Here is a 24783-nt window from a genome sequence, read left to right as displayed (position 1 = left end):
CTTCCAGTTTCCGCACCTTGAAATTTCCGTTTTGGGTCAACTTGAAAAAGCACTAATTGCATTGTTACGGCATCCTGTTGTCATGCGATTAAAGGTATTTATACTGTATATATCTCATTTGTCTGATTCTCTGCCTGCGAGGTTGCATTATTGAATATTTATTCTAAAGTAACCAGAAGACAAAGTATCGGTTCTCATAAATATACGGGGCTCCTTTATATATTAATTCAGATTATTAGTTATACCCAAATCATTATCCCCTTTGAATTCCTCTAGCAAGTATATCGTTCCTCTAAGCTAATTGACAGTAGCAATATCACAAAAAAAATGCGATCTTATATGGAGATTCTTCAAAAATTTGTCAAGTTCATCGGCCCAGGGATATTGGTCAGTGTGGCTTATATGGATCCAGGAAATTATGCCACTAGTGTTTCTGGTGGTGCCCAGTACAAATATACCTTATTGTTCTCTATTTTCATATCCAACATTTTTGCCGTACTTTTGCAATGCCTCTGTGTTAAATTGGGTACTATCACTGGCTATGATTTGGCTGAAAACTGTCGTCATAATTTGCCTAAAAAGTTAAACTATACCCTTTACTTTTTCGCTGAAGTAGCAATCATTGCCACTGATCTGGCCGAGGTCGTGGGTACTGCCATCGCCTTGCAAATTCTTTTCAAAATACCACTAACTTGGGGTGTCTTATTAACGGTGCTGGATGTTCTGGTAATCTTGATGTTCTACACACCAAACGGCCAATCTTTGAAAAAAGTTAGAGTTTTCGAATTTGGCGTCGGTCTTTTGGTCATTGGTACCTGTATTTGCTTCATTTTAGAACTTTTTAAAATTTCGATTCCAGATAAAGCTGAATTGTTTAAGGGATTTTTGCCTTCAACCATCATTTTCAAGGAACAACAAGCTCTTTACATTTCATTGGGTATCTTAGGTGCTACTGTCATGCCTCATTCATTATATTTGGGTTCATCGATTGTTAAACCAAGACTGCACGACTATGATATGAAGAAATACGGTAAAGTTAATGCTCGTCCAAGCTTAAATGCTATAAAATATTCGTTAAACTATGCCTATGCTGAATTAATCATCTCCTTATTTTTGATCGCCACCTTTGTGAATTCCGCTATTTTAATTGTCGCAGGTGCTACTTTATCAGGCCAGCCTGAGGCAGAGGATGCTGATTTACTATCTATTTACAAACTGCTGGTCCATTACATATCCCCTGCAGCAGGATTGATCTTTGCATTGGCCATGTTATGTTCAGGGCAATCTGCAGGTATCATCTGTACACTTGCGGGGCAAATTGTTTCAGAGGGGTTTTTACAATGGTCTTTACCACCTTGGGCTACAAGACTGTGCACCAGATTGATTGCCATTGTACCATGTTTATTTGTTACTTTAACCATGGGGGAAAAGGGAATTTCAGATATTTTGAATTTTTCTCAAGTGATATTATCCTTAATTTTACCTATTGTATCCGCTCCTTTGATTTATTTTACCGCAAATAGAAAGTTGATGGTTGTTCATGACGAAAACGGAGTGGTAAGAGCTCCTGCCGATGTCAACGTCATCGCAGATGAAACCACTCCATTGAACTCCAAACACAGTAAAATCGTTGATTTTACGAACAGTCGTTTACTAACTTATTCCTCTGTCTTTGTATGGGCTTTAATTGGAAGTTTGAACTGCTATTTGGTGATTTCCTTCTTATTAGGTGCTGACATCCACTTTTAGTGGAATTTATTTATTTAAGGATGTTGTTTTCTCTTAATCTCCTTTTTTTCTCATTTCTTTATTCTGCATAATACAACCCAAATATATACTTATATATGCATGGCCTTCAGAAAAAATGCATACTTTATCTAATATTGAAAATATAAACATACACTATTCACAAAGACTTAATAAGTTTTCACTAAGTTAAAACAAAGATAACTCATTATTTATCTTTTACTCCACAACCTTTGACAATTTATTTCTTGTGTTTCCGTTTACGACCTGGTTGTGCCCTTACCACTGGTATGCTACCATTATAATTTGTTTGTAATACTGGGAATGCCCTTACATTGTTTATAGGTACCTTGGAAACCTTCTTTGCCAAGATAACTTCCTTTAGTATTCTTTTCACTTTGAAATAAATTTCCCTTTCCTCTGTAGTAGGCTTTGAAACTCTATTTAAAATTCTCTCCTTTCTGAGTTTTCTAAGTTTTAAAAGAGACTCTGAAACCAACTTATCTGGTGTGCCATTCCGAAAATTCTCAATTTCGTCATCTCCAATGTAATTAGATGGTGTCCAATTGTATAAGTTTTGGAGCTTGATTATCGATTGCTCGTTGTCCTCAGTATCCTCAGAACTTCTAGAAGTGATAGTCGCATCATTATCACCGCTATTGCTCTCGACACCATTGCTTTTCCCATCAACACGTTCATTTTCATCGTTCTCTTTCCCATTTGTGCCTTCTTCATCTATGTCCGGTCGCTCCTCTTGTTTTACTTTCCTTTCATTTTTTTCATACAAGTCCATGTAACCAATTCTTTCAAGCCAAATAAGGCCTCTTGTTGTTGAATCCACAACGGTGCCATTTTCATTGAAGGAAGGTGCCCAGGAATTATAGTTGCCATATTTTAGCCAGACAGTCGTAGGTAAAGCATACCAATTTGGATGCAGAAATTTAGTCATCATCTCAGTTGGCGGTAAGGTCGGATCTGGGATATTGCTGGTATTGGCGCCTACGAATCCTAATCTAGGAGCTTCGTTTTCTATATCAGTCTGAGGTAAGACATTGTTTATTTTGAAGTTGGTATTAGGAAGTTCATGAGGTCTTTTGTCGAGATTAGATTTAGAAATTATCGAAGAAAAAAGGTCCATATCCTTAGTTCTTATTTGATATGTTTGAGAAATCGGTACTGAATAATTCATAGAAATCTTGATAAAATCATACGAGATTGTTTTGTCTAGTTCTGTTGCATCATCGTCGTCGTACTCATCCGTCTCATTTCCGCTCAATGACTTACCACTTCTTGATTTAATATTAATTGTTTGCGTTAGCGCAATTCCTATCCTACAACATTCTCGTAATAAAAGCTCTGAAGAAAATTTGTAGAACTTGTCGACTAATTGGTAGTTCCTTGTACCCTGAGGGTAAAAGTGAATGAGGATTGTACAAACCAATTTGATGTCATGATAAAGTTTATAAAACCCACCTTGTGCGGGTTCGTAGTCTCCATTTTCGAACCTCTTATTGATAGTTGTCAAAACTAATTTATCCTCATTACGTATCGAACCTTCTGAGTTACTTCTATTTTTAATGAACTTACAATATGATTCATATATCTTATCCGGATTTTTCTCAAAAAATTTGGCTGGAAAACTTTCATCCACTACGTGACATTTCACGGAGGCTGCATTCAAAATGGATTGAACATTTACCAAGAGGTCTCCTAGTTTATTACCACTCACACTTTCTGTCATAATGAAAACCTACAATTTTCAAAATTATCTCTTAAGGAACCCCGACTGATGACGATTTTCTTCGTCTTCGTTTCTCCATCGTCTATACCTTATGGCGATGTTTTTTCTTAATTTTTTGGATGTTTTTTAATAATTACAATTTAACAAATATAAATACGGGTAACGGATGAGAAATATAGTGGACATAGCATGAAGCAGCTGAAGAAGAATAGTCAATTCTTCCAGGTTGGAAACAACAGATAAAGTCTTTATATATATTTATGTGGTATGGCTATTCGAACAGCATCTGTATTTCTTCAATTCTCCTTTTTCTTCTTTCGTCTTCATCTGTATCCATGGCCTCGCCGATGGTTCTCTTCTTTTCTTGGATGCGTAGCATTTTCTCCTCTATACTATCTTGTATGATAAATCTCATAACTTTGACGCTGCTTGTCTGACCGATTCTATGCAATCTATCGATTGCCTGATCTTCCATGCTAGGTGACCACCATGGGTCCATCATATAGGCGTGAGACGCGCACGTTAAATTCAAACCTACGCCACCAGCCTTCAGGGAGAGTAATAAGATTTTTTGCCTGCTATAGTCTTTAACAGCGAAATCAGCCAAAACATTGGTTCTTTCTTTTAACGAGAGACGTCCATCGAATTTATAAATTTTTGCAACATCTTTGGGGAAAGCATGAGTTAGTTCTTTCTCCAGGATATCCAAATATGTAGAAAATTGGGAAAAAATGACAACCTGTTCGCCTGCCGAACTATCCTGTAGCAATTGAAGCTCCTTTAATAAAGCAGTGATTTTGCTTGATTTGGAATCTGGCGAATATGGTTTGAACTCCAAGTTTTCCGAGCTGCCACTCGGTTGTGCCAATGTCAGCAACCTACAAGCATCTATTGGTTTACGACAATTGGGACACTTCAAACACAGATTCTTACCATTCTGGAAATCAATATATTCAAATAAACATTTCTCACAAAAGCTGTGGCCACATTCTGTGAATAAGATCTTATCCAAATCAATAGGTTCCGTTGTGCAGATGGAGCACTCTAAGGATTGAAATGATTTATTGTCTGGATATTTAACTTTTAAACTTTGTATCATTGCCTCTAGTTCCTCTTTAGAGAATGTGTTATCGAATCTCTCGGAAACTACACGGATTAAAGAATCAAGCTCCACCGTTTGTTCCGTTACCAACTGGTTATTTTTGGACAAATCCTCATCGTTTTCATCTTGAGTTCCAATAAGACCGGGATGACAACAAACTTGCCTCAATCTTAAAATATGAACAAGGATTGTTGAGTACTTTTTCAGTAAATCACCGCGTGCAATGCCTGATCTAACAGACACCTCAGCCTTATCCAACAAAAACTTATATAGAAGATCTTGGGATTTACTGAACGGTAGTCTTTTAATAACGACTTCCTTTGGAGGTAACTCTACCAATGGCTTGCCATTTTTATCTTTCATTTGTTTTGTCCTTCTTAACAACACAGGTTCTAGAATTGCGTTCACCACATCAAATGCTTGTTTATAATTTTTACTCTCAAAAGGAGTTGATACAAAGGTCTTCCAGTAATTGATCTGTCGCCAGGGATCTAACTCTAAAAACTTAACGAGACTATACAAATCGTCAAGCCTGTTAATAATTGGTGTTCCCGTTAAAACCCATTTGCATTTGCCTCGTAAATCCATGACTGCTTTAGATGTTACTGTCGTTCTGTTTCTAATATTATGACCCTCATCGATTATTATACGATAAAAATTGACAGAAAATAAGCCAGATGATATATTGACGTCCTCGTCTGTCATCCTTCCCTTAAAATACTTGGTCCATTCATTTTGAACAATACCATATGTAGTAAGAACTACAGTTGGCGGGTTTTTTGTCTTTGTTAATAAAGTTTTCAAACTGGAAACATTCCCACCATAATATACTTCATGATACATGTCGGGTGAATTGTTAGCTTTTGTAAACTCGTTACCCCATTGAGTTAGCAAAGACATTGGGACTACAATTAGCGTTGTTTTTGAAGCATATGGTTTCTTATTATCTGAAGAAGATGCTATAAAAGTGCTTGAAATGTCATTAGAAACTGGCGCACTCTTAACATCAAACAGTTTCTTGTCAAAAACATCACTATCGTGAGGACAGGATAAAACTAAAGAATATGCTGCAACTGTTTTACCCAACCCCATTTCATCCGATAATATGCCGCCCTTTATCATCGTTTTTAATATAGGTTTTGCTAGAGAAAATTCACCAGAATGTAAGTTCGCATAAAAGAATATGTCATCTCCAACATTAACATGATCCTGTTGCATCTTTTGAGCAGTCCACGACATATCATTCGGCCATTTAAACTGTTTCCATAGCGGGTTTATCATATTAGCATCCATTTCTGAAGCCTCCTCATCAGAGGCGGCTTTGGCAAACTCTTGCTCTCTTCTCAGCATCCAAGTAAGACCTTGTTTCTGATAATTTCTTAACTCTAGCTTGAAAACATCCCGAGGAGGTTCTGTTTCAGGTAAATTTTTCAAAGATTCTGATGATTGTGCAGCTTTATAAAATGTTTTCAATTGATTCAAGTTCATTGTTTCTTCTTCGTGCTGGGTATCTCGAAAATTTCTATGGGGTTCAGTCGCTTGATCGGAGCAAATATCGTCGTCATCTATATCAATGACTTCGGGATCACTACTAAGCTCTATCTTGTGCTTTTCTAAGGCCTTCTGTTCATCCAATACAGGTTTTAGTTCTAATTTATCAAATAACCTCAGTAGAGCCAATCTTTTTGAACGGTTTTCCAGCTCTTCATCAGTTTCAGTCAATGTTCTGCCAAAATTTCCATTGTCTCTTTCTCTTTTATTTTCTCTCTCTGTACGCCTTCTTTTTATAAAGGATTGTCCATCATTAGATTCTTCAAAAATGATAGACGTTAAAAAGCAATCCAATTGTAAAATAAAGCTATCACCTATACTCAACCGTTTATTATCACAAAAAATTAATGTAGCCTCAAAACTTATATCGTTAGAACTTAAAAGAGGGTATAGTATTTGAGCGATGTCTTCGGGAACTCTGCCGATTTCTCTGTTATATTGGATATCAAAAATTCTTACCAAACTAGCCATGGAAGCTTTCTTTCTGCCACGTGAATCGTATACCTTGGTCGCAGAAATCTCTTCACTTGATCTTTTCAACTTCAACTGAGAGCCATACTTCAAGGGCCTGACTGTAGGCCTGGTAGCCATCCCAGTGACTTGCAAAGCACCTATAAACCTTTTCCAAGTAATTTTATCTTCTAATCGGTGTTGGTCTCTGAAACCGTAAATTATTTTTCTTTTAACATGGGATGAAGGGGGGGACAAGGCTGAGGTTGAGGTATCAGAAAGTGTATGTATTTTATTCGGGGAAGACGGTATATTGCTGGTGGACTTCCCGTTATAATGATCAAAGTAATGTGATAGTGCTAAAGAGAGCCCTTCCTTCTGACTACCAAACTTTTCATCAAGTTCCATCGCAATGTCCGTTGCCATTTCTGGAATAATCCTCAAAAGCTCTGCAATAAACTGATTTTGGCTTTCTTCTCCGATTTCTTCCCTGGCCGGCAAAATAGATCGGTCTCTCTCTTCTTCCGGTGTATCATTCACCGATACGATCTCATCATCATTATGACTATTTGCAAATAAAAACGACTCTTTGTTCTCAGATTTGAAGTTTAGTGATGTTTCCGAAGTGTCAAGGTCGTCATTAAAAAACCTCTTCCTTTCCTCCTGCTCAATATGACTCATATTACGATACGTTAAGACCTTTACGTATGTTTTAAGACGTTTTTAAACCGCAACTTTGTAGATGATGTACTCTTCAGTGAACAATGCGCTTAACATGGACGTATAGTGTGTGGGAAAGTTAAGGGTTTATGACGCGTAAAATTTTCATCAGCCAGATGACGCGCCATCTAACATATAAGAAAGTAACAATATTTTTGAAACTTAACTACTTATTGATTACTTAGCCTTCTAATACAAGTGTTTTTCGTTTCCAGGATAGAATTCAATCTATTGATCCTTGCAGAAAGATCCAAAATGAGGGGTTTAACTTCGTTTTGATTTACGAAGCCTTGCTCTTCTGCGGAAAATCTTTTCGACTTCTCTCTGATTATGTCAGAAAGAAACTGTGTTATCACTGAACTTTTCTGTCTTCTTTTATTTTCCATCATCAAAAAAAGCAATTCGTTGTCGGTGTCCTGCGATAAACTTCTTAATTTTGTCTCCAAATCTTGTCTTCTTTTGATAGACTCCCGTACCCGAAAGCAAAGATTGTTTATCTTAGCTAATTGAAAATTCCTTTCTTTAATAGCGACCAGTTCTTCTCCATGGATTAAGTTTGATGCAGATTCAAATTTAGATTCGAAGCTATTTTCCAAAGACTGTAAAGCGGTCCATTTATCTCTCAACGGATCATCATGCTTTTCAAATTCAAAAGCATCGAGAACGTCAGAAACCTCATTATCACAGAAGTCGATATCAGGATGTGAAATTCTCTTATTTAAGATCGGAGTGGTAGAATCTGTTGGACTTGATGCATTTGCAGATATGAAACTGTCTTTTTCGGATGGTTTCTTCTCTGGTTTACTAATACTTTTCTTAGTTTTAGCCTTCCTATGCTTCTTTAGTATGTTTTCGAGGCGTATAATCTCAGTGATTAATCTGTTTTGTTCCATTTGAAGCATTTTTTTTTTTTCCTTCATTGAAGCCACTTTTAAATTTTGTACTGCTGTGTCAATCCGTTCCTCACCTGGATGTAAGTGTTCTCTTTCAGTTGAACTGCAACAAGGAACAGCCTCCAAAGGGCTATACAGGGCTTCAGCTGGTTCCGGTGAAACAAAACTGTCAGAAGAACGTTTATTTTTTGTCGATGAAGTGTTTTTAAATGAAGAATTCGCGGAATTCGAGTAGCTCTGCTCCAGCACTTGTACAGGGGGCGTCTCTTCAAAGGAGAATAGGCCATATCTTTTAGAATCTCCCTCAGGACTCTTCTCATGTTCATCAACCAGGTTTTCTTGAATATTCTTCTCTTTAAGATCATCAACTTCACTCAAACAGCTTTCACTCCGGCTGCAGCCATCTGATTTTTCGTCAACGATTGATTTAATGCTATTTTTTTGAGATGATGGCTTCTTTTTAAAAAGAATACTCACCCTCTTAATTAATCCAACAGAATTTGGACGTTCTTCATTCTGATGTTCCTCAAAGCTTAACCTTTGTTGGGCCAGATTTCCTGAATACCTTTGAGTTGAGTACTCTTTATTTTGCCAACAATCATGAATAACCGGATGCTGCGGCAAGTCCATGTCCCGAAATGTATTAGCCGCGAATGTCATCTCGACATGGGGGCTAGGCTTTGCGATCGTTTGTTTTGGAACCGAATAATGAATAATTCTCCTAGGAATAATCGGTGTCTCTTGAACATACTCCATAATTTGTTCACGTTCCATCACATATACTACATATAAGACCACACGCAGGCACAGGCACGCACGCTAAAGCGAGGAAACTATAAATATACACTTCTTAATTTGTACTCAAGATGTTCTTATTAAAGCAAATAATTTCGCCATCATATTCTATGTTTGTTCAAGGACGGTACGCTATTTTCTTTGTACCTTTTTACTATGCATAAAAAAAGGGGAAGTGTCTAATAATGAACAGTTACTTAATACGCTTTGCCGCCCTGAATAGAAGATGATTCCAGGAAATAATGGACAAGAACGAGGTAGTTTTATACCGTATGTGACCGTCAGATATCTAGCAGTAAGTTCAAACCATCCTCCAGGTGCGACATGTGTTACGATTATCATGACATTGTCTCTTATCCACAAGGCTTCTGCAGTTTCGAATGATGCATAATACAACATGATTTCCATGGCACACCTCGTCTAACATGATATTTTAGACATTCAAGAAATGTACGGATTTAAAAGTTGTCAAATGTTTTTCTCAATTTTTTAATTCTTAAAGCCGACGCAAAATCTGAAAGCTGCTGAAATTTTTCAAGACTTCTCTCTTTTGCTTGGTAGTGAATGATGGCATTGTACTTTTCTATCGCCGGTACATTAACTGCTATTTCTCACATCCTTTTGTTTTTCCTAGAGCAGTTTTTCTAGAGTCTAAGAAAACCACGATCAAACAAATAAATCAGCAATGGGTGCCTACAAATATTTGGAAGAATTGCAAAGAAAGAAGCAATCTGATGTTTTGAGATTCTTGCAAAGAGTCAGAGTCTGGGAATACAGACAAAAGAATGTCATTCACAGAGCCGCTAGACCAACTAGACCAGACAAGGCTAGAAGATTAGGTTACAAGGCCAAGCAAGGTTTCGTTATCTACCGTGTCAGAGTTAGACGTGGTAACAGAAAGAGACCTGTTCCAAAGGGTGCTACTTACGGTAAGCCAACTAACCAAGGTGTCAATGAATTGAAATACCAAAGATCTTTGAGAGCTACCGCTGAAGAAAGAGTTGGTCGTCGTGCTGCTAACTTGAGAGTCTTGAACTCCTACTGGATTAACCAAGATTCTACTTACAAATACTTCGAAGTTATCTTGGTCGACCCTCAACACAAGGCTATCAGAAGAGATGCTCGTTACAACTGGATCTGTAACCCAGTTCACAAGCACCGTGAAGCTAGAGGTTTGACTGCCACTGGTAAGAAATCCAGAGGTATCAACAAGGGTCACAGATTCAACAACACCAAGGCTGGTAGAAGAAAGACCTGGAAGAGACAAAACACTTTGTCCTTGTGGAGATACAGAAAATAAGCTGGTTGATGGAAAATATAAATTTGTTGGGCAAACTTTTGTTTATCTAACGTGTTTTTATACTATTATCTTATTAATTAATGATTTTATATACAAAACTGTATATCTTTTCTTTAACCAAATTTTTTTTTAACAACCTAGAGTTGCATTTTTATTCAGCTATCAAGCAAACCCCTACCCCCCCTCTTCTCGACCCTCCCCTCTCAGCTAGAGTTTATCTACTATATCAAGGAGCGGACGAGGGAGTCCTAATTGTTTTTCGTATGCCAATGTCAGCACTCTATACAGGCGGTTGCACTACTATAATGCTTATATATAGTTTCTCTACATTCAGGTAATTCTCTTCACGGCACAAGTTAACGCCATGTCTTTTTTAGTCGCACCTTATTTTCTTGTATTTTTTTTCTTTCCTTTTCTTCCCGTTTTTTCCTTATTAGAGCCATCAGATAAAACTCAAGAAAAGCAAAAGACAGGGCCATTTCCACTTTGAGAAGAGGCCTTAATTATTAGCAAATAGATCGTCCTTTTTTCCATTTTTCAGCGTTTGTTTTTTTTTCTTGCTCTTTTTAGCGATTAGATAGCATTCAAGATCTAGTCAATACCCCATTCCAAGCAAAGAATCCAACCATACCATAAATAGGGGCATAAAGAAAAGAGCTAAAAATGGGCAAATATACCAAGACTGCGATTTTGTCAGTTTATGATAAGACAGGCTTATTGGACTTAGCCAAGGGATTGGTAGAGAACAATGTTCGTATCTTAGCATCAGGTGGTACTGCCAACATGGTCAGAGAGGCCGGTTTTCCAGTGGATGATGTTTCCTCAATCACACATGCTCCAGAAATGCTAGGGGGTAGAGTGAAGACTCTTCACCCTGCTGTTCATGCAGGTATTCTTGCCAGGAATTTAGAGGGCGACGAAAAGGATTTGAAGGAACAGCACATTGATAAGGTGGATTTTGTCGTATGTAATCTATATCCATTCAAAGAAACTGTGGCTAAAATTGGTGTTACAGTTCAAGAAGCCGTGGAGGAAATTGATATTGGTGGTGTGACTTTATTAAGAGCTGCTGCAAAGAACCATTCCAGAGTGACTATTCTTTCAGACCCTAACGATTATTCTATCTTTTTACAAGACTTGTCCAAGGACGGTGAAATCTCTCAAGATTTAAGAAATAGATTTGCATTAAAGGCGTTTGAACATACGGCCGATTATGATGCAGCCATTTCTGATTTTTTTAGGAAACAATACTCCGAAGGGAAAGCCCAATTACCGCTAAGATATGGGTGTAATCCTCACCAAAGGCCTGCTCAAGCTTATATTGCTCAACAGGAGGAGTTACCCTTTAAAGTACTCTGCGGTACACCAGGATACATAAATCTTTTGGATGCCTTGAACTCATGGCCTTTAGTGAAAGAGTTATCTGCATCATTAAACCTGCCTGCGGCAGCATCGTTCAAGCACGTTTCACCAGCAGGTGCTGCGGTGGGGCTTCCATTATCTGACGTGGAAAAGCAGGTTTATTTTGTGAAAGATATGGAGGATCTTTCGCCATTGGCATGTGCGTACGCTAGGGCCCGTGGTGCGGACAGGATGTCATCGTTTGGTGACTTTATTGCTTTGTCCAACATTGTGGATGTCGCTACTGCAAAAATTATCTCCAAAGAGGTCTCTGATGGTGTTATTGCTCCCGGGTATGAACCAGAGGCATTGAATATACTATCTAAGAAGAAAAACGGGAAATACTGTATTCTACAAATCGATCCAAACTACGTTCCTGGTCAAATGGAATCCCGGGAAGTTTTTGGCGTCACACTGCAACAAAAGAGAAACGATGCGATTATAAACCAATCTACTTTCAAAGAAATTGTGTCTAAAAATAAAGCACTCACCGAGCAGGCTGTTATCGACCTAACCGTTGCCACACTGGTTTTAAAGTATACACAATCGAATTCTGTTTGCTACGCAAAGAACGGTATGGTCGTGGGACTTGGAGCCGGCCAACAATCGCGTATACACTGTACCAGATTAGCTGGTGACAAGACGGACAACTGGTGGTTGAGACAACATCCCAAGGTTTTGAACATGAAATGGGCTAAGGGAATTAAAAGAGCAGACAAATCGAACGCGATTGATCTTTTCGTTACAGGACAAAGAATAGAAGGGCCGGAAAAGGTGGATTATGAAAGCAAATTTGAAGAAGTTCCTGAACCATTTACTGAAAATGAGAAACTAGAATGGTTAAGCAAACTAAACAATGTTTCGTTATCATCTGATGCTTTTTTCCCCTTCCCAGACAATGTTTATAGAGCTGTGCAGTCCGGTGTAAAGTTCATCGCGGCTCCCTCAGGGTCTGTCATGGACAAAGTTGTCTTCCAAGCGGCGGATTCATTTGATATCGTCTACGTGGAAAACCCCATCCGTTTATTCCACCACTAGGTGCGGTGCGTCTTATTAGAAGAAAAGAAGAAAAACAAAAAACAACATATATAGCTGGATGCAAGTGTATATACGTAAACGTATACTTCCTTAATTTTCTACGTTGGAGATTTTCCCCTTCTGGGAGAGAACAAGATGTGAATTAGCGCTAGTTATATAAAGATATCTGCAGTATGGTTTTACCCAAATGATCATGGACCAACTAGGGTCATTTCATAGTGTTTAGGAATATACTGCGGTAGGACGAACAACAAAGACGACCGAACTCAGATTTTCCCACTCTGCACCTTCATCATGCAATCTCTTCGTAATAAGGAGAAAGCCGGACATAGGACAAAGTATAGGAAAAGAGCTCAAGGTCATGCATCCTACTTGATCTAAGTTAAACTCGTCAACGGGGCTACTTCTGTCTCATCCATATATATCATGGCAACAGCCCCCGAACCTCTCGTACACATCGTTAAAGCAACAGCACCCGACGCAACGACTAAGAGAAACTGCCCGTTGTCCGACGACTCAAAACCCTGGTCACGAAGATCAGAGGAGAAGTCAGGAGCTGCATCCCTTATGTGATGCCGTTGTCCGAAGCGCCATCTAGATGTGAATACGTGAGGCCCATTGGGGGCTCCTTGAGACTCTGCCTCTCGAGCGTTGAAAACGCTAGCCCAGTGTTTTAGAGAAGCTAAGCAGCAATAGCAAGAAGTGCACACACACGTATGCGAGTGACTTCCCTTCCCTGTATAGTACCGAACTAGCACGAGACTATGGTTACTTTCCTTTCAAAAAAAAGTAGAAAGGAACAAGAACAAAAAAGGTTACTGTGAAAATTGAATGGATGACGATGAGAGTTTCCAAGTGTTTATATAGGCGAAAGAAACTGTAGGAAAATTTTCTTGAAAAATGAAAAAATGTCAGGGTAACAATATGAAATAATAGCCGCTGATGATTTAGGGTTACCACACCAGAAGGAAATAAAAAGATTATTCACAAACAGCATACCATGAAGACATTTCCAAAATTTCAAGCAGTGTGCTTAATTAAGCGGTGCTAGTGACGCCTGTAACACACGATTACTGGGGTAGATGCCATAATGTATGCAAAGATTAGAAGAAGTACGGAAAAAGAAACCACTACTCCAAATATAATGATACACATTCCATACGTCTGCAATGGGTACAATAGACAGCAGCCTTTAAAGCATTGCTACTGTTTATTGCTCTTATTGCAATGTCCTTGTTAGCAGTACTGTTGATCATCACTGGAAATGGACATTTTTCCCTTACGTGTGTAACGATCTGCGAGACTCGGACTGAGTGAGTCAGCGTGATCGGCCTCATTTACTCTGTCGCCTTGCACGTCGGTATATATACTATATGAATGCTTAAGAGAGGAATTGAGCACAATCATTGAATTCGCAATAAAGAGAAGAATACAAGAATACAAGAATACAAGAACACAAGAACGATAATGTCTGCCGCTCTGTTTAATGACATCGAATTGCTACCCCCTGATGCTCTTTTCGGCATCAAACAAAGGTACGGACAAGACCAACGCACTACCAAAGTCGACTTGGGTATTGGGGCCTACAGAGACGACAAAGGTAAACCATGGGTCTTACCAAGTGTTAAAGCCGCAGAAAAACTAATTCATGGCGACAGCTCTTACAATCATGAATACCTTGGTATTACCGGGTTGCCAACTTTGACATCTAACGCCGCCAAGATCATCTTTGGTACCCAATCCAATGCCTTGCAGGAAGATAGAGTAATCTCCGTACAATCGCTGTCAGGTACGGGGGCTCTTCATATATCTGCGAAGTTTTTCTCAAAATTCTTCCCAGATAAGCTGGTCTATTTGTCTAAGCCCACTTGGGCCAACCACATGGCCATTTTTGAGAATCAAGGCTTGAAAACGGCCACTTACCCTTACTGGGCCAACGAAACTAAGTCTTTGGACTTAGACGGCTTCCTAAGTGCTATTCAGAAGGCCCCAGAGGGTTCAATTTTCGTTCTACACTCTTGTGCCCACAACCCTACTGGTTTAGACCCCACCAGCGAGGAATGGGTTCAGATCGTTGACGCTATCGCCTCAAAAAACCACATCGCTTTATTTGACACCGCCTACCAGGGGTTTGCCACTGGAGATTTGGACAAAGATGCTTATGCTGTGCGTCTGGGGGTGGAGAAGCTTGCCACAGTCTCTCCCGTCTTTGTTTGCCAGTCCTTTGCCAAGAACGCCGGTATGTACGGTGAGCGTGTAGGCTGTTTCCACCTAGCACTTACAAAGCAAGCGCAAAACAAAACCATAAAGCCTGCTGTTACCTCTCAATTAGCCAAAATTATTCGTAGCGAAGTGTCCAATCCACCGGCCTATGGTGCTAAGATTGTCGCTAAACTGCTGGAAACACCAGAATTAACCGAACAATGGCACAAGGATATGGTTACTATGTCCTCCAGAATCACGAAAATGAGACACGCATTAAGAGACCATTTGGTCAAGTTAGGCACTCCCGGCAACTGGGATCATATAGTGAACCAATGCGGGATGTTCTCCTTTACAGGGTTGACTCCTCAAATGGTTAAAAGACTTGAAGAAACCCATGCAGTTTACTTAGTTGCTTCAGGCAGAGCCTCTATCGCTGGATTGAATCAAGGAAACGTCGAATACGTGGCTAAGGCCATTGATGAAGTGGTGCGCTTCTATGCTACTGAGGCTAAATTGTAATGATTAAATAGTACACTTATACTCGCCTGCTACACTCTTCATAGTTTTTTTAATGTAAAAAGGGAAAAAAAGAAATGCTTCTTCTTTGCTTTCACTTACGTGTATTATTATTGGCGTAATATCCGGGTAAAATTATCGATCGAGGCGAGGCGAACGGGCATATTCGAAACAATCATAATAAGAATAATAACGCCAATATAGAAATCCTAAAAAAAAAAAATTCCTACCGCCGCATCAACGCCCTTGCTAGACCTATTTGAACGGAAAATCGCCCATTCTTTACTGTATATATTTTTTTCCATCTCTACTCTCAGCCCACCATTTCATCATACTGCACAACCCCCATGAATATAAAAGATAGAACTTCAGAATTTCAACAAAGCGTGTTGAGTTACAAGAAAAGAAACAAAAACTTTAAGGATCAGCAGAGAGAACGTCTTCAGGAGCAAGAAAATGGAGACTCCTTCAACCACACAACTGGCAATGGGAAGAATGTCTCTGAGTTTCAAAAAAAGGCTTCTGGTATAGCCCATGAAATTTCATCCACCGCCCAACTACTATCTAAATTAGCCGTGCTGGCCAAGAGGAAACCGATGTTCAATGACAACCCCGTCGAGATTGCTGAGCTGTCCTTTTTGATCAAAAGGAAGATTTATGCCATAGAGCAAAGTCTAGTACAATTAAGTCAGCTTAAGAAAACTGACGTGAGTGGTAACACATCAAATCAATCTTCTAACCAGCCCAGCGCCGTGCAGCACTCAAAAAATGTTGTGAATCTTTTAAATACACAAATGAAAAACATATCGGGAAGTTTTAAAGACGTATTGGAGGAAAGGCAACGATTAGAAATGGCAAACAAAGACAGATGGCAAAAATTGACCACTGATACTGAACATGCAGAAGCTGATGACCACACACAAAGTAATCACGCCGTGGATTTGACCACGTACAACAACTCCAACCCGTTCATGACCTCACTACTAGATGAATCCTCAGAAAAGAATAACAACTCGTCCAACCAGGGGGAGCTGTCTTTTCCTCAGAACGACTCTCAATTAATGTTAATGGAGGAGGGACAACTATCCAATAATGTCTACTTACAAGAAAGAAATAGAGCAGTGGAGACAATAGAATCTACCATCCAGGAAGTGGGGAACCTTTTTCAACAACTGGCCTCCATGGTCCAAGAGCAAGGCGAAGTTATCCAAAGAATTGATGCAAACGTAGACGACATCGATTTAAACATCAGTGGTGCTCAAAGGGAACTTTTGAAATACTTCGACAGGATAAAAAGTAATAGGTGGTTAGCCGCGAAGGTTTTTTTTGTAATCTTTATATTTTTTCTGATTTGGGTTTTAGTCAATTAAGAGCGAATTAAAAGAAGAAAAATACGCATGTAATTATTTATTTTCTTTTCCTCTCATCTTTTCTGTATAATAATATAACAATAACAGATAAAAATAATGAATGCACATTCCCTTCTACACTTATGAACACAAAAATTAAATAAAAAACTATTAGTTGTGACTTAACTTTATGAACTTCATGTATATAAAGCAGTGTATACAGAACGAGAGAATTAAGAACGCCTATTTTATTCCTTTCATCTAGATCACATAGAGTACATTCAAAGCCCCATTTCCGCTTGTAGTTCCCTTAATGCCTTTTCGTCTTCATCTTCTTCTTCCTCCTCCTCTCCTCCGTCCTTCATGGAAGTCTCACTTTGTTTAATCTTATTACTTGGAACACTAGGTAGAGAGACTTTATTGTCTGAAATAGGTGCCGCGTTGACATTATTATTAACGATCTTGGACATTTCTTGGTTAGCATTTTCTTGAGCCAGCATGTCCAATTCCTCGTCCAATTCATCTTCATCAACCTCGTTTGCCCCAGTATTTAACGGTCTAGATATAGCATCGCTTATTTCGTCTCCTAATTCTACTTGCTCCCTTATCTCGTCCATAGTTTCATCCACTTTATCTATGTCAAGACCATTGTGAATGGATTTCATTGCCTTGGCACCTTCCTGCATAGCCCTCATTGTCTCCAGATTCAAGTTTGCGCTTTCTATAGAGAATAGCTGCTGTTCCATAGATTCCATTGTGCCTTCCACCTTACTTAAATTCTGTTCGTATATCTTCTTCTTTTTAAGCGCGTTCTTGGCCATTACTTTATTGCCCTTCGTCAAAAAGATTCTAGCTTCATTCTCTTGATTTGTGATTTGAGTACGCAGATGCGATTGCTTTTTGGATAGAAGGTTGATATGCTCCCTCAACCGCACTATGGCCTTCGTTGGCGACTCTGTATTCCTGGCATTATTTGATGCCCAACCAAAAAGAGACGACCACATGCCTTATTTTATCAGTATTGTTATGTTTCTGCTGGTCCTTTCCAAAACACTATATCTTCTGCTTTGAAAACGTATAATCTCCCCTGTCATGCCAACTATTCGTGATTCGAAATCACCCACCCACTTATTTAAAAATCCCATCTTTTATCAAAAGGGTCGAGCCCAAAACGTGTAAAATGACATGTTTACTTCAAAGCCATGTATCATCTATATTTGCTATTCCTCACCAGTTCCAAGTATTAGTTATTAGCAGTGCACCATCATCGGTCGTTATTTAGCCCATATATCTAATGTCTAGTTTAGACAAGTACGTAGCACATAACGCTATGTCAGATCAATCTTGAATAGAAGACAGTTACCTTTTACTATTGTTGCGTAGCTGTCAATCGCTAAGTTAAGAATTAAAAGAAAAGAACATTATCAAAGGCCGTCTGAAAGGCTTTATCTGCCTCGTTCTTTGATATGCTTGAAATATCGCATTTAAATAGTTATTTATAGAGGCGAAATCACTAGGACCAGTTGGCATAGTACAAAAAAAATACCGGGGTATACCAATTTTTGGTAGACATTGACACATATTACTAATATACTGACGAACCTGTAGTTATGAGCAACAAGTTAAATTGATTACTCCTACTAAGGTTGACATAAATCAACTATGAAACTAGGCAAAATACCGCAGAAATTTATGCCCGTTTAGAGGCAGGCGCTGACTTGCCTCGTCAATTTCGATCTACATATTGCTGCGTATTCATGCCCTCCAGCTTCTTACAATGTTCGATGTCAATCAATCCAGCCATCACAATACTCATATTCTCTTTTTTGCAGGGCAGATGCTATTGGTTCTAGATCCTGAATGTTTGTTCCTTCAATGAATGAGCAAAAGGCAGACCATCACTTACCACGTTCCGGCGACAACGGCGGCAATTTCCAGTGGCGTTTGTTGAACTTTTATGCAATATCAATAAAGTGCATCATCGATGTAGAGCTACGGGGAGAACCCCAATAATTCACGCATTTATATTTTTAATTGCTTGGCATATTACTAGCAACTCTCTAAAAAGGTTGCTTACTTTTTTAAAAAAAGAGCGGGCTTTTTTTAATTATTATCATTTACTCGTTCCTGATAGTAAAGGGAAAGATTCGTTAACTAAATCAGTAGCTACTCAACAAGCACGCATGGAAAATCCTGACCAGGCTATAACTAATATAAGAGACTTTCTTACCGAGCTTCCTAAACTCGCGAAATGCGAATATAGCGAGACCACTAGTTACTTACTATGGAAAACTTTAAATCTACGCCTTAAGAATAATGATAACGATATAAACTGGCACTCTCTCGTTTCTATACTCAATTCTGAAGCATGGACAAGCGAAAAGTACAGAGATATACTAAATGGAACAAAGTGGAGAACGTTGGAGTTCGAGGATGACCATCGCTCTGTAGGTAACGTACATATCGGAACAGCGTGCACGCGTTTATGCTTCCCCTCAGAGACAATCTATTACTGTTTCACATGCTCCACGAATCCGTTATATGAAATCTGTGAGCTTTGTTTTGATAAAGAAAAACACCTAAATCATTCGTATGTTGCTAAAGTGGTAATGCGCCCAGAGGGCAGAATATGCCATTGTGGTGACCCCTTTGCCTTTAATGACCCAAGCCGCGCATTCAAATGCAAGAACAAATTGAATAACATTCCTATTTCTAACAACAATAGTAACGCAACCGATGATGAAAACGTAATTTCCCTATTGAATTATGTTCTGGATTTTTTAATTGATGTAACCGTTTCTTATAAGGAGGAGGCGGAAGCCCACTCAGGCGAGAGAAAAGAGTCTTCTTTAATGCATCCTAATCAAAACACCACTACTGATGATATAACGGATAAACAAGAATGTGAATCGTTGGTCAATGACGAAAATTTTACTTTCTTTGACAACAATTGGTCTAACACAGAGAAAGAAACTCATGTGGAGTGGGCTCTCCAAATCGAAGAAGAAGAATGTAACGTACATTACATGGATCTAGCATCTATAATAACCAAAATCTTAAATACACCAGTTGAATATGCAATATCTATAACGAAGGCTTTAGAAGATTCTCATGATGTAGTAACTGTGCTCCAAGGTGAAAATTTTTTTGAAATGGATCGAATAGCTAAAGAGTTCCAAAAGGAAAACATAAGAGTTCATGTAAGGAAAGTGGACGATATATTTAAGAGAAAGCTAACAGATGATTTAACAGATTGGCTGTACTCATTGTGCTTTAAATCGACTAAATCTTTGGAAAATAAGTATTCTCTTAGAATTTCCATGCTCGACGTTTGGTATTCACATTTTTCTAAAATGAGAGTATCTCCCTCAAATACAAATCCTGATTTTTCCAAGATTAACTTATTAGGTGGGTTCTTAATATCTAACGAAGATAGCGATGAATCATGGTTCAAGCCTTGGTCATTAGAGAACATTGAAGACGAAAAAATTTCAAAAATACTCACTAATTACAATGAAAGGTTGACCAGGGCTCATTCGCCGAACACAGTGAGCCATTTTTACAATTTTTATGGGTCCAGATTCCAATATATCATCATCAACTCTATTAACATCCTCTCAAAAAAATCTAAATTCAAAATGTTAAAAATCATAGCGTCGTTATTCTCCGTAAGGGATGAAAGCAGAAAGTTCCTTGCCGCTCAATACATCGATGTTTATCTTTCAGTTCTGTATGATGCAGTTGCATCAGACGCTAAAGAGTGCCAGGTAACTCTTATGAGTATATTAGGGCAATACACTTTCCAAGACCCTAGCATAGCAAATATGACTATAAGATCAGGATTCATTGAACGAACTATTAGGTTCGCTTTTACTCTCATGGCATTCAATCCAGAGGACTTGATGTCATATTTGCCCATCTCTCTATACAATGGCTTTAAATTGCCTACTGAAACTATACGAAATCGAAGAACAATCATTTGCTTTAAAGACCTTTGTACGGTAATGTCAGCGAACACTGTTCCAGAAGAATTGCTCTCAAATGACGCAATATTCAACGCAATAATCGAATCCTTCTCTGAATTCAGTAACGTGTTACCATTGAAAAGGGAAACTAAAGAACACGTAGAGGTCGAAAATTTTGATTTTTCTGCATTTTATTTCTTTTTCTCATCAATACTGATAATGACAGATGGATACACACGTAGTATATCTTTGGTCAAAGACGCAGCCTTCCGTAAGCAAATTGTCCTTAAACTACTACACGTCGCCCAGACCCGGGAATTCGAATCACTAACTAATTCTAGAAAGGCTATGTCATCTGATAACGCATCAACCAATGAAACTGATGCGAATAAAGCAACTTTGTCTACAGTTAGAGAGACGATATGCAATTATGTCGCAGAAACCATTAATTTCCAAGTGGGTGTAAGTACACAGTATTTTTTTAATCCAATGTCGTATCTGTTCAAATTTGTTATTCAATGGAGTCAATGTGGTAGATATGAGCCAATTCCTGCGCCTTTAACAAACTACATTAATCTCTTCGAGGTTTTCCAAGATAAGCAGAAGGCTTTACATATATCAGAATCTGCTTTGTCAACACTGGTCCTAATTGGGCAAATAAATGTCGGTTTTTGGGTAAGAAATGGGACCCCAATTACTCATCAGGCTCGGATGTACACAAAATACAGTATGAGAGAGTTTACTTATATTAGTGACATTTTCAACGTCCAATTTAGTATGGCAATGTGTATTCCTGATGAACTAATGGTTACTTACCTTTCAAGATGGGGATTGAAACATTGGGCAAATGGTGTACCAATGTATGATTATCCTGATACAGAAACCACTATAGCTGTTGTCAATGAATGCATTTTGTTGTTGATTCAACTGCTTACGGAAGTGAGATCATTAGTCATGAAATCTTCAAAAGAAGGTTTTGAGAGAACGTTTAAATCAGAAATTATCCATGCCCTTTGTTTTGACACATGCTCTTACGCGCAAATCGTTAACTGCATTCCAGAACATATCACTAAGCACCCTTCATTTGACATATATCTCGAGAAATATGCCAATTACACCTCCCCAGTAAGTTTGACTGACAGTGGCGTTTTCTCATTGAAAGAAAAATATAAAGACGAGATTGACCCTTACTATATAGGGCTCTCCTCCAGTAGAAGGTACGATGTAGAAAAGAATATTAGGCTGAATATGGCGAATTTGAAGAAAATGAAATATGAAGATACTTTTGTACCAGCAAAAAAGGTTAAAGATATGTTGAAAAATACTTTATTTTCTGGACTTTATTCAATATCATCAGTAAACACTTTTGGATTGTTTTTGAAGAATACCCTAGATCACATTATAAAGTACGATTATGATAATTTACTACCAAGAGTTGTTCATTTAATTCATTTATGTGTAGTTAATAACTTAAACGAATTTATGGCGATATTGTGGCACGAATACGCAATTGTTGACACAGAATTCTGCCATTACCACAGTATTGGTTCTATCCTGTATTATTGTTTGTTGAAGGATAATTTTTCGGAATCTCATGGTAAAATTAGGGAAATTTTCAGGTATTTAATGGAAACAGCGCCTCATGTAAATGTAAACAGCTATTTGAGGGAGCAAACCACGTCATATACACCAGGAATATTGTGGCCTCCGAAGGAAGATAAGGGACACAAGGATAAAGAGTTTGAAAGGAAGAAACACCTTGCCCGATTGAGAAAGAAAAAAATAATGAAGAAGTTGGCTCAGCAACAACTGAAATTTATGGAAAACAATAGTGTAGACACTTCTGAGATTAGTACGCCCAGAACAACATCACCTAGTTTATCTCCTCCTAGAACAGATGCAGATAATAGTAGTAATACAACCAATAGTTGTTGCGATGATGATTGCGTATTTTGCAAGATGCCAAAGGATGACGACGTATTTGTTTACTTTTCATACCAAGAACGGAACATATGTGATCATGGAATTGACTTTACAAACCCTTCAGATGTTAATAGGATAAATTCGCTGTTCAGCGGTAAGCAAACAAAAGACAGTGCAGTTCAAGAAAAAATTCAAGATGATGATGGAACGAGATTGAAACTAACTAGCTGCGAACCAGTTCTAAGAGCGTGCGGGCATGGATCACATACTAAATGTTTAAGTGGCCATATGAAGTCCATTCGTGGAATACAAAACCAAACTACAAAAAATATTCCATTATCGTATGGTTCAGGATTGATATATTGTCCCGTATGCAACTCTTTAAGTAATTCGTTTCTACCGAAAGTAAATGATATAGATAAGAGAACTGCAAGTGAGTTTTTCAAGTGTATTGAAAAGCAAATGGAAGTGGAAGAAAATCTTGACCCAATGAGCCCTATTTCTATCAAGGCGGCGATGATTATTGGTGATCTTCAGGGTAAAAAAGTCACAACTATCAAGGATGCATATAAAGTTGTTAATAGTGTTCTGGTTAATACTATTTCAAATACAGAGCTTAGATTAAGATCGTACAAGGAAGAGGGAAAAATAGTGAATATGGGAAGGATTTCTAGTCAATGCATTTTGACCTTAAGATTACTTTGTGATCTGAAGTCATTCCTTTATAAAAAGTTTGTTCAGTCGAAAAAATTTAGCAACGAAGTTTCTCGTAAAATATGGAATTGGAATCAGTTTCTAATAGACGGTAATAATATGGATCTGCTCTTGTACATGAGCCAAAGTTTTGATAGTATCGATAAAGGAAAGATCCTGGAACCACCTACCCTATGTATCTATGAAATGTTCAAAAGAAGGTTCCACCAACTACTGCTGTTGCTTGCAAGAGATATGATGAGAGTAAATTTTTACAAGGACTGTCGAAATAAAATCAAAATATCACCAAGCGGATCTGAGGAATCATCCCCAAGCTTTTGTTACTTGTTTGGCAGTTTCAAAAAGTATGTTGACCTCTTTAAACCAGATGATATTCAGTTTGATGTTGCAAGTTTAGAGAAAATTAAAGGCTTTATATGCCTTTTATTACTGGAGTCATTGACCATTTTTTGTAGAAAAACGTTTTTATTATTCAGCATTCAATATGATGACCATAATATCAATAACTGTCCTAATCACTATGGGATAACTAAGCAGTACGAAATAGAGCTTATTTTCCAGTATTTCAAGTTACCCAATTTAACCCATTTTTTAAAGGATTTCTTCTACAACGAATTGACTCAAAACATCGAAAGGTATAATGATGGTAATGATAATTTAAGAATCCAGCAAGTAATATATGACATGGTGCAGAACATAAACACAAGATCATATCCTTCACCAGAACATATCCAGCTTATCAAACTGCCATTGAACCTTTCCAAATTTACCCTTGATAATGATGAAATATCGAATAAATGTGATAAATACGAAATCGGAGTATGCTTGTTGTGCGGCCAAAAATGCCATATTCAAAAGAGCATAGCACTACAAGGTTACTTACAGGGGGAATGCACTGATCACATGAGAAATGAATGCGAAATCACCTCCTCCTACGGAGTTTTCTTAATGACCACCACAAATGCGATATATCTGTCATACGGCAAAAGAGGTACGTTTTACGCTGCACCTTATCTAAGTAAATACGGAGAGACCAACGAAGATTACAAATTCAGCACTCCCGTCTATTTGAACCGGGCAAGATACGCGAATCTGGCGAATGAGATTGTTTTTGGCAACATGATTCCGCACATAGTATTCCGACTAACGGACGGCAATGCAGATCTTGGTGGGTGGGAGACTATGTAGCTATCCAACAAATTTCTAGTCATTCAAATGCTATGAAACTTGCGTATCGGAAGAATCAAAAGAAATTTTTTATTTGTTTTAATTGGCGTGGGGAAGTGGGGTAAGGTCGAGGATCATTATGTCTCCTCGTGGGAAGGGACAGGGACAGACCGAAAAAAAGAAATGCCGCAGAAAAAGAAACGTTTT

General features: G+C 38.3%; 10 protein-coding genes across 10 annotated transcripts; 6 read left to right on the top strand and 4 right to left on the bottom strand.

Moving 5' to 3' along the window:
• Positions 1-327: 327 nt before the first annotated feature.
• Positions 328-1749, top strand: SMF3 (putative divalent metal ion transporter SMF3; the record flags this gene model as incomplete). The annotated part of the gene is made up of 1 exon (XM_033911920.1): positions 328-1749. One exon carries the CDS (start codon positions 328-330, stop codon positions 1747-1749), a length of 1422 nt encoding a protein of 473 aa, XP_033767811.1.
• Positions 1750-1987: 238 nt separating this feature from the next.
• On the bottom strand, positions 1988-3487 carry RSC58 (Rsc58p; the record flags this gene model as incomplete). The annotated part of the gene is made up of 1 exon (XM_033911919.1): positions 1988-3487. One exon carries the CDS (start codon positions 3485-3487, stop codon positions 1988-1990), a length of 1500 nt encoding a protein of 499 aa, XP_033767810.1.
• A 271-nt stretch (positions 3488-3758) lies between these two features.
• Positions 3759-7271, bottom strand: RAD5 (DNA helicase RAD5; the record flags this gene model as incomplete). The annotated part of the gene is made up of 1 exon (XM_033911918.1): positions 3759-7271. The coding sequence occupies one exon, from the start codon at positions 7269-7271 to the stop codon at positions 3759-3761; it is 3513 nt and encodes a 1170-aa protein (XP_033767809.1).
• A 209-nt stretch (positions 7272-7480) lies between these two features.
• SPAR_L00870 (uncharacterized protein) lies at positions 7481-8977 on the bottom strand (the record flags this gene model as incomplete). Its single annotated transcript, XM_033911917.1, has 1 exon — positions 7481-8977. The coding sequence occupies one exon, from the start codon at positions 8975-8977 to the stop codon at positions 7481-7483; it is 1497 nt and encodes a 498-aa protein (XP_033767808.1).
• Positions 8978-9683: 706 nt separating this feature from the next.
• Positions 9684-10298, top strand: RPL15A (60S ribosomal protein eL15; the record flags this gene model as incomplete). The annotated part of the gene is made up of 1 exon (XM_033911916.1): positions 9684-10298. One exon carries the CDS (start codon positions 9684-9686, stop codon positions 10296-10298), a length of 615 nt encoding a protein of 204 aa, XP_033767807.1.
• A 663-nt stretch (positions 10299-10961) lies between these two features.
• Positions 10962-12737, top strand: ADE16 (bifunctional phosphoribosylaminoimidazolecarboxamide formyltransferase/IMP cyclohydrolase ADE16; the record flags this gene model as incomplete). Its single annotated transcript, XM_033911915.1, has 1 exon — positions 10962-12737. The coding sequence occupies one exon, from the start codon at positions 10962-10964 to the stop codon at positions 12735-12737; it is 1776 nt and encodes a 591-aa protein (XP_033767806.1).
• A 1467-nt stretch (positions 12738-14204) lies between these two features.
• On the top strand, positions 14205-15461 carry AAT2 (aspartate transaminase AAT2; the record flags this gene model as incomplete). The annotated part of the gene is made up of 1 exon (XM_033911914.1): positions 14205-15461. The coding sequence occupies one exon, from the start codon at positions 14205-14207 to the stop codon at positions 15459-15461; it is 1257 nt and encodes a 418-aa protein (XP_033767805.1).
• A 344-nt stretch (positions 15462-15805) lies between these two features.
• Positions 15806-16828, top strand: SED5 (t-SNARE syntaxin; the record flags this gene model as incomplete). Its single annotated transcript, XM_033911913.1, has 1 exon — positions 15806-16828. One exon carries the CDS (start codon positions 15806-15808, stop codon positions 16826-16828), a length of 1023 nt encoding a protein of 340 aa, XP_033767804.1.
• A 260-nt stretch (positions 16829-17088) lies between these two features.
• Positions 17089-17811, bottom strand: SNF7 (ESCRT-III subunit protein SNF7; the record flags this gene model as incomplete). The annotated part of the gene is made up of 1 exon (XM_033911912.1): positions 17089-17811. One exon carries the CDS (start codon positions 17809-17811, stop codon positions 17089-17091), a length of 723 nt encoding a protein of 240 aa, XP_033767803.1.
• A 1179-nt stretch (positions 17812-18990) lies between these two features.
• UBR2 (putative ubiquitin-protein ligase UBR2) lies at positions 18991-24597 on the top strand (the record flags this gene model as incomplete). The annotated part of the gene is made up of 1 exon (XM_033911911.1): positions 18991-24597. The coding sequence occupies one exon, from the start codon at positions 18991-18993 to the stop codon at positions 24595-24597; it is 5607 nt and encodes a 1868-aa protein (XP_033767802.1).
• Between the last annotated feature and the right edge of the window lie 186 nt (positions 24598-24783).

The sequence above is a fragment of the Saccharomyces paradoxus genome (assembly GCF_002079055.1).
Source record: "Saccharomyces paradoxus strain CBS432 chromosome XII sequence".
In the NCBI taxonomy this organism is placed as follows: Eukaryota; Fungi; Ascomycota; class Saccharomycetes; order Saccharomycetales; family Saccharomycetaceae; genus Saccharomyces; species Saccharomyces paradoxus.
This window is presented reverse-complemented; position numbering and strand designations above follow the sequence as displayed.